This window comes from Ascaphus truei, chromosome 4, assembly GCF_040206685.1.
Source record: "Ascaphus truei isolate aAscTru1 chromosome 4, aAscTru1.hap1, whole genome shotgun sequence".
Lineage (NCBI taxonomy): Eukaryota > Metazoa > Chordata > Amphibia > Anura > Ascaphidae > Ascaphus > Ascaphus truei.
In genome coordinates, this window is record NC_134486.1 from 398,772,676 (window position 1) to 398,786,619 (window position 13,944).

At 45.8% G+C, this 13,944-nt stretch overlaps 1 protein-coding gene across 2 annotated transcripts in view; it reads right to left on the reverse strand.

Moving 5' to 3' along the window:
* The window catches only part of PTK2B (protein tyrosine kinase 2 beta), a 219,192-nt gene that overhangs the window by 18,289 nt on the left and 186,959 nt on the right, over positions 1-13,944 (reverse strand). For both annotated transcript variants that reach the window (XM_075598620.1, XM_075598619.1), the window contains 4 exons: positions 8,975-9,010; positions 6,144-6,171; positions 3,541-3,587; positions 2,663-2,806 (listed from right to left, as the gene is read on the reverse strand). In XM_075598620.1, coding sequence (XP_075454735.1) covers positions 2,663-2,806; positions 3,541-3,587; positions 6,144-6,171; positions 8,975-9,010 — 255 coding nt within the window. The remainder of the gene's footprint in view (positions 1-2,662; positions 2,807-3,540; positions 3,588-6,143; positions 6,172-8,974; positions 9,011-13,944) is intronic.

The following is a 13,944-nucleotide window of genomic DNA, read 5'->3' on the forward strand; positions in this document are numbered from 1 at the left end:
ACGAAAAAGAAGTTAAAAAATAACCGGGTAACGGGAAAAAAAGTTTGGGAAACCCTCTACTAAAGTTTAGTGTATGTGTGAATTTGGTCATAGACATTTATATAGTACCATGTGCTGTATACAGAGCTTTAGAGACACAATAACTGGAAAAAATAATACAGATACGGGCAGAATAGATCAAAGCAATTATTGTGGAATAGGAGTCCCTGCTCCATAAAGCTTAGACTGTAACTAATAAAAAAATAGAGCATTAGAAATCCTCACCAATGAGGGGAAAATGCATATTTTATACAGAATATTTATGTATGACAACTGAAAGTTATGTGGTTGCCGTCACATGGGTCGGTACCGCTGAAAACTATATTTAAATGACTCAATTTAAGGAAAAAATCTGTATCCATGAATGCCCATATTGCTCTACATTCACAGATGTAGCTTATTAAATGTGGCTTTCCTTTGTGCAATGTTGTTAAACGAGGGGAAGGGAGAGGGAGAGGGGAAGGGAGAGAGAGGGGAGGTAGAGGGGAAGGGAGGGAGAGGGGAAGGGAGGGGAAGGGAGGGAGAGGGGAAGGGAGAGAGGAAGGGAGAGAGAGGGGAAGGGAGAGGGGAAGGGAGGGAGAGGGGAAGGGAAAGAGAGGAGAAGGGAGAGAGAGGGGAAGGGAGAGGGGAAGGGAGGGGGGAAGGGAGGGGGGAAGGGAGTGGGGAAGGGAGTGGGAAGGAGAGAGAGGGGAAGGGAGACAGAGGGGAAGGGAGGGGAAGGGAGAGGGGAAGGGAGGGGAAGGGTGGAGGGATGGGAGAGAGAGGGGAAGGGAGAGAGAGGAAAGGGAGAGAGAGGGGAAGGGAGGGAGAGGGGAAGGAAGGGAGAGGGGAAGGAAGGGAGAGGGGAAGGGAGGGAGAGGGGAAGGGAGGGAGAGGGGAAGGGAGTGAGGGGAAGGGAGGGAGAGGGGATGGGAGGGAGAGGGGAAGGGAGGGAGAGGGGAAGGGAGGGAGAGGGGATGGAGGAGAGGGGAAGGGAGGGAGAGGGGAGGGAGAGGGGAAGGAAGGGAGGGGGAAGGGAGGGGGAAGGGAGGGAAGGGAGGGAGAGGAAAAGGGAGAGAGGGGAAGGGATGGAGAGGGGAAGGGAGGGAGAGGGGAAGGGAGAGAGAGGAGAAGGGAGAGACGGGAAGGGAGAGGGGAAGGGAGAGAGAGGGGAAGGGAGAGAAAGGGGAAGGAAGCGAGGGGAAGGGAGGGAGAGGGGAAGGAAGGGAGAGGGGAAGGAAAGGAGAGGGAAAGGGAGGGAGAGTGGGAGGGAGGGAGAGGGGAAGGGAGAGAGAGGGGAAGGGAGAGAGAGGGGAAGGGAGAAAGAGGGGAAGGGAGAGAGAGGGGAAGGGAGAGAGAGGGGAAGGGAGGGAGAGGGGAAGGGAGGGAGAGGGGAAGGGAGCAACGGGAAGGGAGAGAGAGGGGAAGGGAGGGAGAGGGGAGGGAGAGAGGAGGGAGGGGGAGGAAGAGGGGAAGGGAGAGAGAGGGGAGAGGGAAGGGAGGGAGAGGGAAAGGGAGGGGGAAGGGAGGGGGAAGGGAGGGGGAAGGGAGGGAGAGGGGGAGGGAGGGAGAGGGGAAGGGAGGGAGAGGGGAAGGGAGGGAGAGGGGAAGGGAGGGAGAGGGGAAGGGAGAGAGAGGAGAAGGGAGAGAGAGGGGAAGGGAGAGGGGAAGGGAGGGGGGAAGGGAGGGGGAAGGGAGGGGGAAGGGAGGGGGAAGGGAGGGGGAAGGGAGAGAGAGGGAAAGGGAGAGAGAGAGGAAGGGAGGGAAAGGGGAAGGGAGGGGAAGGGAGGGAAAGGGGATGGGAGCGAGGGGAAGGGAGGGAGAGGGGAAGGGAGGGAGAGGGGAAGGAGAGGGGAAGGGAGGGAGAGGGGAAGGGAGGGAGAGGGGAAGGGAGGGGGAAGGGAGAGGGGAGGGGAGGGGATGGGAAGGAGAGGGGAAGGGAGAGAGGGGATGGGAAGGAGAGGGGGGGAGGGGGAGAGTGGGGAGGGAGAGGGGGAGGGAGAGGGGAAGGGAGAGGGGAAGGGAGAGGGGAAGGGAGAGGGGAAGGGGAGAGAGGGGAAGGGAGCGAGAGGGGAAGGGATGGAGAGGAGAAAGGAGAGAGAGGGGAAGGGAGGGAGAGGGGAAGGGAGGGAGAGGGGAAGGGAGCGAGAGGGGAAAGAAGAGAGAGGGGAAAGGAGAGAGAGGTGAAGGGAGATAGAGGGGAAGGGAGAGAGAGGTGAAGGGAGAGAGAGGGGGAGAGAAAGGGGAAGGGAGAGAGGGGGAAGGGAGGGAGGGGGAAGGAAGAGAGAGGGGAAGGGAAAGGAGAAGGGAGGGAGAGGGAAGGGAGAGAGAGGGGAAGGGAAAGGAGGAGGGAGGGAGAGGGGAAGGGAGAGAGCGGCGAAGGGAGCGAGAGGGGAAAGGAGAGAGAGGGGAAGGGAGGGAGAGGGGAAGGGAGGAGAAGGGGAGGGAGAATGAGGGAAGATTGATGAATAGATATGTTTTTGAATTTAAACATGATAAATAGATATGTTTTGGAATTTAAACCTGTTTGCCTCATGCAGAAGTTTTAACAGTATATCCAGGTAACATGGAGCAGAGAGGTGCTGACTTTGTTGTTCTCAATCATTGCATGTTTGTGATCCAATGCTTTTGGTTCTGCTCTCACCTTCACAACGCTCACATACCCCTCGGGGGGGAGTTGGTAGATGTCATTTTTCAGTTGCAGCACCGATTTCACCAGTTCCATTACACTTTGGTACACATGGTCGTCTGTGCGGTCCAGGTTAGCAGTAGGAGTAGGCTGTAGAGACTGTGAAAACCAGAAGCCGTTCTAATGATTGCACACCTGAGAGAATATTTAGCACACTTGATACACACAATGAGCATATGAAGTTCCTGAATTCTATTTTGAATATATGTACCTTTTGCTCAACTTTTGACTCTCTATAAAACCCCTATATATAATTATGTGGAAGTATAGTTAACATTAACATAGTCTTTGCCAAAGAACGTTTTCAAATATCCAGATATTCTAAAATATCTACTTTGGCAAAAATTTGGCAACCCCCCCCCAAAATATAACATGCAGATTTCGTGTAGGTCGGGGATGCTCAACTCCAATCCTCCAGCCCCCCAACAGGTCAGGTTTTCAGGATATCGCACAGGTGGCTCAGTCAGAGGCTCGGTCAAAGACACCTGTGCTGAAGCGGGGACTGATTGAGCCGCCCGTGTTGAAGCAGGGATATCCTGAAAACCTGACCTGTTGTAGGTGGGCTTGAGGCTTGGAGTTGAGCACCCCTGGTCTAGGTTATGCATTTATTGTGTATATAACATGCACAGGTGGCAACACATTTTCCGTTTGATACTGTATGTTAAAAAAGTGCAAGCCTACAGTACTTTGCCTTTCACCAGTATTATACAGTACTTGGCTGAGTAAAGTCCACAATCCCCATCATATCACATACTGTAAGATCAGACAGTGACAGGCATAGCTGCCACAGTGACTAATAAGGAGGAGAAGAACGTGGGACCTCTTCTGCCTACCTGTGCTCCTTGCCTGGGAGGTTTTTGTGGTGGGACTGTAAATTCAGCTACAAAGAAAAGAAGCCAGATGTACTGTGTGAGAATGATGGTATATTTGTTTAATCAACGCAAAATCAATTGACATTAAATCTCTTCATACGGTTTGAATAACTACTAATGTAGCCAGCTTCACGGTTCTCTCTGGTGTGATATTCAAGGGCAGGGGTGGCCAACTACAGCCCTCAAGGGCCACCAACAGGTCGGGTATTAGGGATATCCCTGCTTCAGCACAGGTGGCTCAATCAGTGGGCCACCTGTGCTGAAGCTGGGATATCCCTAAGTATTGGTGGCCCTTGAGGACTGGAGTTGGTCGCCCCTGTTCTACGACATATTGGAGATGGGACAGATTGCCCTCCATCAGGATGCTGTGTTTGGTAACAATAGCCTTCTGAGTTATGTTTAATGGGGCTCTGTAAGTCATTTACATGGTTTCTGGTTACAAATCTAAACATCTTGCACAGAACTATGAAAAAATGCTGTCTCTGGACTCATAGTAATGACAGTTACCAGAACGCTGCATTCTGCACAAGTTTGTAGGAGCCCGTGAGATTATAGAGACACGAACACCACAAGATGCTGTGCCATGGGTATTACAATTTGCAACACAGAATTTGACAGCAGGTAAGAACCGACCCTCTCTAACAGTGCGTCTGAGATCAGATACATTGTAAGGAACCCCAACCCTCTCTAATAGTGTGTCTGAGATCAGATGCATTGTAAGGAACCCCGACCCTCTCTAATAGTGCGTCTGAGATCAGATGCATTGGAAGGAACCCCAACCCTCTCTAATAGTGCGTCTGAGATCAGATGCATTGTAAGGAACCCCAACATCCTCTAATAACGTGACTGAGATCAGATACATTGTAAGGAACCCCAACCCTCTCTAATAGTGCATCTGAGATCAGATGCATTGTAAGGAACCCCAACATCCTCTAATAACGTGTCTGAGATCAGATACATTGTAAGGAGCCCCGACCCTCTCTAATAGTGCGTCTGAGATCAGATGCATTGGAAGGAACCCCAACCACCTCTAATAACGTGTCTGAGATCAGATACATTGTAAGGAGCCCCGACCCTCTCTAATAGTGCGTCTTAGATCAGATGCATTGTAAATGTTTCTGTATTTGATACCATTTTCAAATGACCAGAAAATGACAGGGAATCCTTTAGGGATGCCCGGGGAACCTATGGGCTCCTAGGAACACTGGCTGAAAAACAGTTGTATAGGATGTTACAGTACCTACTGGAGCCAAAAGCACATTGGCCCATATTTCCTAAGTGGTGCTATTCCACAAGGCCCCTTCTGGTGCCAAAAGACACATACATAGCCTATTCACTTCAATGGGTCATAAGGTAACATGTAGTGCCAGAAGGTGTCTTATAGCACCACGTACTAAACATGGCCCTCTATCTTTCTGTATATACAGTGTTTTGAATGGTATGACTTCCAGCTGTGACACTTCCTGTCTGTAATTGCCCCATTACTGTTTGAGTCAGGAGAGCTTGAAACCCTGACTAGTCTGACGTGCCTAATGGTCTAGGATCCAGGGCAGGAAGGGAGCAGCATCATCAGGAACACCCAGAAAAAAAATACAAAACTCATCATAGTGTGGTATGAAAAATAAATATATGTCAATATGTGAAACTTGGCTCTTTAGATAACCTACTTACAAAATGTAAGATATATAATAGCAGGTTTGTAATTGTGATGGATCTTTGGACACCTCAGGTTTTGGGCTGCAGCAAACAGCAGCATACATCAGATAGGGGTGGTGTCAGGCAAGATCTTCCAAAGATCCATCACAATTACAAACCTGCTATTATATATCTTACATTTTGTAAGTAGGTTATCTAAAGAGCCAAGTTTCACATATTGACATATATTTATTTTTCATACCACACTATGATGAGTTTTGTATTTTTTTTCTGGGTGTTCCTGATGATGCTGCTCCCTTCCTGCCCTGGATCCTAAACTGTTGTAAGGGAATCAGTGCATATTCCCTGGAAGGTTGAGAGAATTCGTCAGTTTCACAAACTTTTAATTTTATTTTTTTGAGCACCTTTATAGTTGTTAAGCGCCTTTCCAAGTCACTGGGTTTCACATTGTGCCTAATGGTCTGACAGGATTACCGCCCCATTATCGCCAGCCAGCTTGTATTCAGAGACGTCAACCTCCAAAGACTGTAATCGGTGAGATTTACAGAGGTATTTATTTCTTCCCTTAGAAAACATTGGAGTCTATGGGACCGCTTAAGAGAAATCAGTAAGGCCGACTCCAAACCAGGGGGCCCCACAAAAAATCAGTGAGAGTTAAACATTAATACAGTCTATTGTCTTTTACAGGGATGGCCAACATCCGTCCTCAACGGGCCACCAAAGGTCAGGTTTTAAAGATATTCCTACTTCCGCACACGTGGCGCAATCAGTGGCTCCGTCAACCACTGAGCCACTTGTGCTGAAGCAGGGATTATCCTTCAAGTCTGACCTATTGGTGGCCCTTGAGGACTGGAGTTGGCCACCTTTGGTCTATTACAAGGTAAACATGTTACATTCTTGTTACTCACTGTATGCAGCTTCTTTCTCAGGGAGGGGCTGAAAGAAACACACGTTTACAGGTTGTTACCACAGAGTAAAACATCTTCTGTTATCCTTCTCGTTCTATACATGGCTAAAAGACAAGTGAAGCGGTTGACTCATTTTTCATACCACATATTTAAGAGAGGAGTTGACTCCAGTTGAACCGTCGCCAACAAGACTGCTACAACTTTCATCAACAAATGCACCCATGTGACGTGCCCGGTATCCCCGTGGCGTACTGTGCCCAGAATTATTACTGATTTGAAGCAGCATTACAACATCCCCCCCCCCCCTTTTCCCCTTATTTTTTTTTATATGTAAAGCCTGTGCCAATGTATGCCTACATTCTTGCCTAAGTTGGCAATCGTTTGGTGCTCCTGCCATAAATCTTTACAAATCCTGATTGTGTGCCTAACAAAATGGCCGCCTTCTAACTTTCTGCTGCATTCTGTGAAATGCTGCAGCTGCAATGTAACATTATATTACTCGGTGTAACACATTATTTGTTACAGCTTTCAGAGTAAGAGACCGTCTGCTGTTTGGAACCCAGCAACAGATCTGTTTGTGATACTTTGTTGCCAAAGGGCAGAGCTCAAAAAGGTGTGTGTGAGAGCCTGTTTCAAAATAGGAAGTGGATATGACTTTCTAAATGGTTTCTGTAGCAACCAAAGGATGATCAGTACATAAAAATATCAAATGGCATTAGGAGTTAAAAAAAATGCAGATAGTATTATCTAATACTACAGAACCGATTTATTAACAAAATAAAATATAGGATTTTTCATGTTTTGCTGGTTTGATGTGATGTCATACATGTGATGTCATACATGCCTCTAGGACAATCACAATGGTCTCCCTCAGTTGTTCCCAAACTTTGTTTGTGGAACTCTGGGGTTCTGTTGGAGATTACCGCCGGTTAACGGAGACGTTTGAGAACAGTGGGAATTGTATTCTTCAAGACCCAATCATTTTAACTTCCCATATTTTGAATGCGATTAATCCACAAGGGTATTCGTTGTGATATTGTATTGTGCTGAAGCATACGGTACGTAATATAGAAAGCTGTAAGTCAACTTAAAAAGTAGAAGCCCTGCCACAGCATGTACAGTATCTCTACATACATGTCATTAGTGGGGTGGGTTTCCTCAAAGTCCCAATACATTTTTAAGGGAATGTATGAAGTGATAATACATTTTTATAGGGTTCTGACAGTTCATAAATGGTAGAAAATCAAATGTCTAAATGACTGAACGGTATAATGTAGTGAGGCACATACAGTACGCATATTTCTCACGTATAGCTATATTGTATGTACAGTATGTATATACTATTAAATATAATACACCAGTCACATCTGATAGATTTTGGGAACACTAAAAGCCCCCCGTGACTTTACACAAATAGTTTTTTCTTAGAAGTTGATCTATTTAATCTCTTATCTTAGGCCGCGCTTATAGTGCCGGCGATGCGACGTCGCCCGAAAACAAATACATTGCCACCGCCGCGTGCGCTTATAGTGTGTGCGACGATGACAAAGTGACGTCGCCGTCGCGGTAGCTGGAAGCCGGCAACATTTGATTTTTCAAGGGCTGTCGCGTCACGTGATCAAATCAAATTGTCGGGAACCCGCGACCCCGCTGCCCAGCGAAACATAACTTTCGCCGGTGGCAACGGCGACGGGTAACGTCACCCGCCGTGTCGCCATCGACGGCACTATAGGCACGGCCTTAGCCCACTCTCACATGTCACAGCCAAATCCTCCAATGGTATATTAGTATATTGGTATCCCTATAACGGCTAGAGTTACATACAATTGCATTAGTTTACATCTAGGGTGGCCATCTCCAGTCCCTCAGGGCCACCAACAGGTCAGGTTTTCAGGATATCCCTGCTTCAGCACAAGTGGCTCAATCGTTCTGACGGAGCCACTGATTGAGCTACCTGTGCTGAAGCAGGGGTATCCTAAAAACCTGGACTGGAGTTACCCACCCCTGGTTCGGTGAATGACACAAAGGTGGGGTCGTTGTCAATGTTGTCGGGCTATTGAAATGGAGGGCACTGCATTGCAAAGTAGCGAAGGAGGCCACCAAGGTGGGCTTTCAAGGGACGTGTGAAGGCAGAGAGAGAGAGAGGGGGCTCGGCAGCTTGAATGGAAAGGGGCAAGAACACAAAAAAAAGGTTGAAAATCATGAGAGGAAACGGTAGAGAGATGGGGGCAGGGAGATGGGGGCAGGGAGATGGGGGCAGGTTTGAGTAGAGAGAAAAAAAAGGCAAACATGGGCGTACCCAAAAAGACTAAAGCCCATATTTACAAAACGGTGCAACTTCACAAGACTATACACATCTCCGTGCTGGGAGACACCTTACGGCTCAGTCCCTTCAATGAGAAGTAAGAGGTCCTCACTATACTGGCAGGTGTCCAGTGGTGGATTTCCCATAAAGCACGGGACTAGGGCAGAACATTTCCCCACCATATACAGTGGCCCCACTCTCTTCCCCACTGATGTCCGGGGGGAGAGCGTGAGGCCTCTGTAACGTTTTTACATCCTCCTTATTCCACATCCCGGCGTCAAATGATGCTGCAACGGCACGTGGTGTCACGTTGCCATGGCAACGCAACGCCATGTGACATCACAGCGGGTGAAGGAGGGCGGCGCTGCAGGAGGAAGCGGCACTAAGGTAAGTGCCTATGGGCGTCGGATTTTTTAATCTGGCAAAGCATACTTTAGTAAATATTGGTCTAAAGGTTATTTATTTATGGGTTATTTAACTGCGCAACATGCTAACAGTATCTGTCCATTTGCAAAATGCTACTTACTTCTGGAGGTTTGTCATTCATCTGCATCTTTGGATCCTGTAGACAAAACAAAGTGACATTTATTAGGACGGAGGAAGAGAAAGGGAGAGAGGGGGAGAGCCCGGAGGGAAAGAGAGAAAGGAAGGAAGGGAGAGGAAAAAGGAAGGGAGGTGGGGAAGGGAGACGGAGGGACAGGGAGGGGGAGAGGGAGGGAGGTGGGAAGGGAGAGGGGAGGGTGGGAAGGGAGAGGGGAGGGTGGGAAGGGAGAGGGGAGGGAGGGGAGGGAGGGGAGGGAGGGAGGGGAGGGAGGGGAGGGAGGGTGGGAAGGGAGATGGGAGGGTGGGAAGGGAGAGGGGAGGGTGGGAAGGGAGACGGGAAGGAGCGAGGGAGGAGAGGAAGCGGGAGAAAGGAAAGGAGAGGTCCAAATAAAGAGGGGGAGATGAAAGAGAGGAGAAGAGAGCACCATTTAACCCCTTACTGCTGGAAGATTACATCATGTTTTAGGCCCATGCAAAACACAAGACTCCAGCCAAGAAACAGAAGTGCAACAGATTACAGTGGAAGTGGAAGATATTCCATCAGAGAACAGATGTCATAAGCGAGCCGCAGAAAGTCTGGAGGGAATGCTAGCTTCTCCTTATCTAGTTGCTTGCAGTCTAATTCTCCATCTGCCACTTCTCAAAGGAACCATCTGAGAGTTGTTTATCATTAACCACTTTATACAAGGCTGTATATTCGACACACAAACAGCTATGCTATATGGACCTACTGTAAGTGATCCCAAAACAAAATCATTACTGACAGAACATTAAAGTGTAAACTATTTCTTACTGCTGTTTGCTCTGTTTCTTTGCCACTGCCTGAAACACGATGCTATGAATAAAGTGGGCAGAACACACATGCAAACACTTTAGAATGCAGAATAATTCCTCCTTTAATTGGGGGATCTATGAAAACCCCCATAAAAGGGCAAAAAAGTGGACAGGTTGGGTCATCCCACACAGTATTGTAATAGCTGACATAAGACAAGATATGTTTTGTATAGAGAGTTTAATACTGTTTGCTTTCTTAAAGATGATATCACCCTTAAAGCTCTACCCAAGTCCTATGAAAATAGTACATTTTTGTTATAAACTGACTATATGAAGTTTTAATTGTATTTGATACTTATTGACTCTTACTCATTTGGATAATTATGGTATCATAGTTACTTGCCAAAATCAACAGAAATACTATGCTTGGGCTGCCAGTTGGATTAGAGCTACAGTATGTGGTTCACACAAACAGTTATCACAAAAGAGATGAGCTAAATATGGTAAAAACCCTCCAAACATTTGGTTACTTGTCATCATTATTTTTTTAAATCACTCGTATTAAATCACTTTGATAAACAAGGATTTGAGGTAAAAAATTCAGAAGTGAGGCTGACACTTTATTAGTACAGTAGCTAGTTCCAAGTTCTAATGGGCCACCAACAGGTCAGGTTTTAAGGACATCCCTGCTTCCGCGCAGGTGCCTCAGTCATTCATCGGACATGTTGGTGGTCCTGGAGTTGGCCACTGCTGTAGCAGGCGTACGGGTCCTGGAGAAATGTACACTTGTTGTATTGTATGTGATACCATATAGGTGAAGATGAGGGATTTCGTGGATTTGTTTCCGCCTTGGATCGGACAGTTTCTTTGGTCCACGAATTTACACGGATCCGGCAAATCCGAAGTTCCTGATTCGTTTATTTTAGAGAGCAAGCAAAAATATGTGGCTGGACAGTTACAAATCCAGACACGGATTATTCCGCAGGGCGTGAGTGGGGTTAGGTTAGGGGGGTGTATCTCTTTCTCTCTCTCTGGGGATTAATCAGTGTGTTAACTTTAAACAATTCGGACACGAATTGTGGAGTCCGTGAACCGGATTCTTAAGAATCGGTCCGGATTGTATCCAATAGCGGATTGGGAATGATCCACTCGTTTTTTTTTTAGTGCCCAATCCGCAAATGGATTTTGGTGGGGGGGACGGATTTGGTCTGAAAAAAAATCAGGGAAACAGATTTAAACTGGTTCGCCCATCTCTACTTTAAGCAACCAGCATTAGGGTTTGAAATGGATTAAACTATTGTTTGCAGAGCATTTGAAACCTTAGGTTTCTGCTATGGTTTACATAATATGTAAAATTGAAGAAGAAACCTATGAAGTTTCAAAAGCCCTGCACACTATGCAGACGTTTGATCTATGAGGCAACATAGTGTTGGCCCCTGAAAGGTATCACAACCTGCTGTACAATCAAGGTATTTGATTTGAAGGAGAGCACAAAAGTTTCCCATTTCCCATTTTACTGTACTGCACAATTTATATGGATCCATTACACAGGAAATAAGGAGAACTTGTGTGTGTGTGTGTGTGTGTGTGTGTGGGTGTGTGTGTGTATACAGCTCAAACCCATAATAACGCGATCCGTTACAACGCAAATCCGCTTATAACGCGATGCAAGCGTGGCTCCCAATTTTTGTATCGGTGAATACTTTACCAACACGATTATTGGTCTTTTAAATACTTTATTGTACAATGCATACAATTGTACATTATTTCTAATGCTATCCGCTTATAGCGCAATGTGATTCTTTGGACCCCAAGCACAGCGTTATAAGGGGGTTGACCTGCATATATATATATATATAGTTAGTCCTCGACAAATACGGTCGTCCGCGCTCTCTGTCTCCCTCTCTGGATCTGGATATCTTATTTACCCTACAGTATATATCTTAACTGCCCTATACCTACACCGAAATAACCTAAACTGCTTTCTTCCAGATCTGACTCTCAACCTTCACACGGGAAACTTCAGAATCCCCCCTAACCCAGAAGACAGGTCGGGAACACCTCCCCTCCAATGTATAACATTGCGGGAATGAGGGTACCTGGACATTGAGGGACTGCAGATCAGGTAAGATCCCAGGCGGGATTGCTGCTTTTAGATATTGTGAAGCGGGGGGCATCCAGACACTGGTTAAGGGGTTCAGGGAACTAGTCATTCAGATCTGGCTTTTTTTTTCTAGATTACTGAGATCATTCTGATACACACACACACATGTAACTATGCAACAAGGACTAATTGTAGTAAAGTATAAATGTAATACAATAAATAAACTGTTACGTCAAAAACAAATCTTGTTATTAGTTCTTACAAGGAATGTATTCAAATTCTTTTTTTAAAAAGCGAGGCTAGGGGCGAGTAGAATTTTTGGTTCAGCGAGTAGATTTTTGGGTGATTTGTCAAGCACTGTGTAGATAGATAGATAGAAACCAAATGGATAGGCACACATACATATAAAAAAAAGTGTCTTTAATTGGCCTAACATTTTGGCTACTCTCTGGAGCCTTTTACACACACACACTTTTTTAACCCATTGTTCTCCAATTGTCCGACATGAATATTAAAGGGAATGTTACATTTTCCGAGATGCTCTATTTTCTTGGTGTGCTCTTTAGTTTTTCAGTGGATGGATAATGCAAATTAAATTACAATGGAGAGCAAGATTTGAAGACAAACACACATCACCTAAGACCTCGTTACCCCAATTAATTTCTAGAACTAACAATTGTCCAAATATTTCAGTTTAAACTGGATATGTCGTATGTTTAAATAAAATGAATGACAGAAATATATATATATATAAAATATTCTCTCTCATATATATATATATATATATATATATATGAGAGAAAGCATATTATATATATATATATATATATATATATATATATATAATATGCTTTCTCTATATATATATCATTTAAAATGTTTAATATTCTGTGCATGTGCCCCAAGGAACTCAGATGGTCAGCAGTACATTTTTAATCAAGTGCTCTTGGCAGAATATAGCCCTATTGTACCTTCACTAGCCTCCTTCACATTATAGATTTCACCTCTGCTATCAGCATGGTCCAGAGGGATTGCTGTTTTTCAAAGCATCCCCCTGACCTTACAAACCTTCTTTTTTCTGCTCCACACCAGAACATGGTAATATAATAATCCCCAGCCAGCACAGTACCAATTATATTCCACTCCTTGTCTTTCTGCATTTCCCCGACTTCTACAGGCGCAGAATGCTTCATTGGAGAGCTGGCATGCTGTATTTGAGGTCCAGCTCAACTGCCTAATTAATCAGCGCTGGAGTCCAGATGTTCAAAGCTACGCTCCTCATGAAGCGAAACGGTCAAAATAAAAATGTATAACCATGACCACTAACTACCGCAAATGAATGTTGTACAAATTGCCTTTGCTCTATGCTTTTCACCTTCTTTTAATGGGACTTCACCTTGAAGTCTCCAAACATGGAGAAATAGTTCTTTTGCTTGCTCTCCACTGTAAATTTCCTTTCGTACAACGCAGCCCTGATCGCTGCAGCTTTGGAATAGCTGCTCTATTGTTTCCAAACTCCGCATGAGCCTTTAACTACTGTGCACCTTAAAGAAATAATATTGCTTTGCGCATGATAATTACAACTATATTAAACATATGGTAAACTTGTTGGTAAAGCTGTGAATTCATGGTAATTCCAAAATACTGTATGTCGCTGAGCGGGACTTGAAAAATACAATATCTCGCCCAAGTACCCAACACATGCAAAATGGGCCCTTTTTTTCTGCGTCCGAGCTGCGTCTCAGCGTGCGAATGCTTTGTGGAACGCTTTGCACATCTCTAAACTCTACACATCTATCCTACGCACACATAATAAAAATCCCTAGCACACAGTATGTTCTTTCTATTCTGTAATCCAACCCACTCCTTTTTCACATAAGTATATAGGTATACAGATGTGGCCAACCGAACTGTCTTCAAGTGACCGCAGTGGTTGTGACGCCAGAGAATTGCCGCGGTAGGGGGTCCCAGTCGGAAGTTTGGACCCCCTGCAGCGGGACCGCGGCATAGACGGTCTCCGATGCCGTGGACTCTCACTTTGGTGGCCGCGGCATGGGAGACAAGAAGTCTAGCTA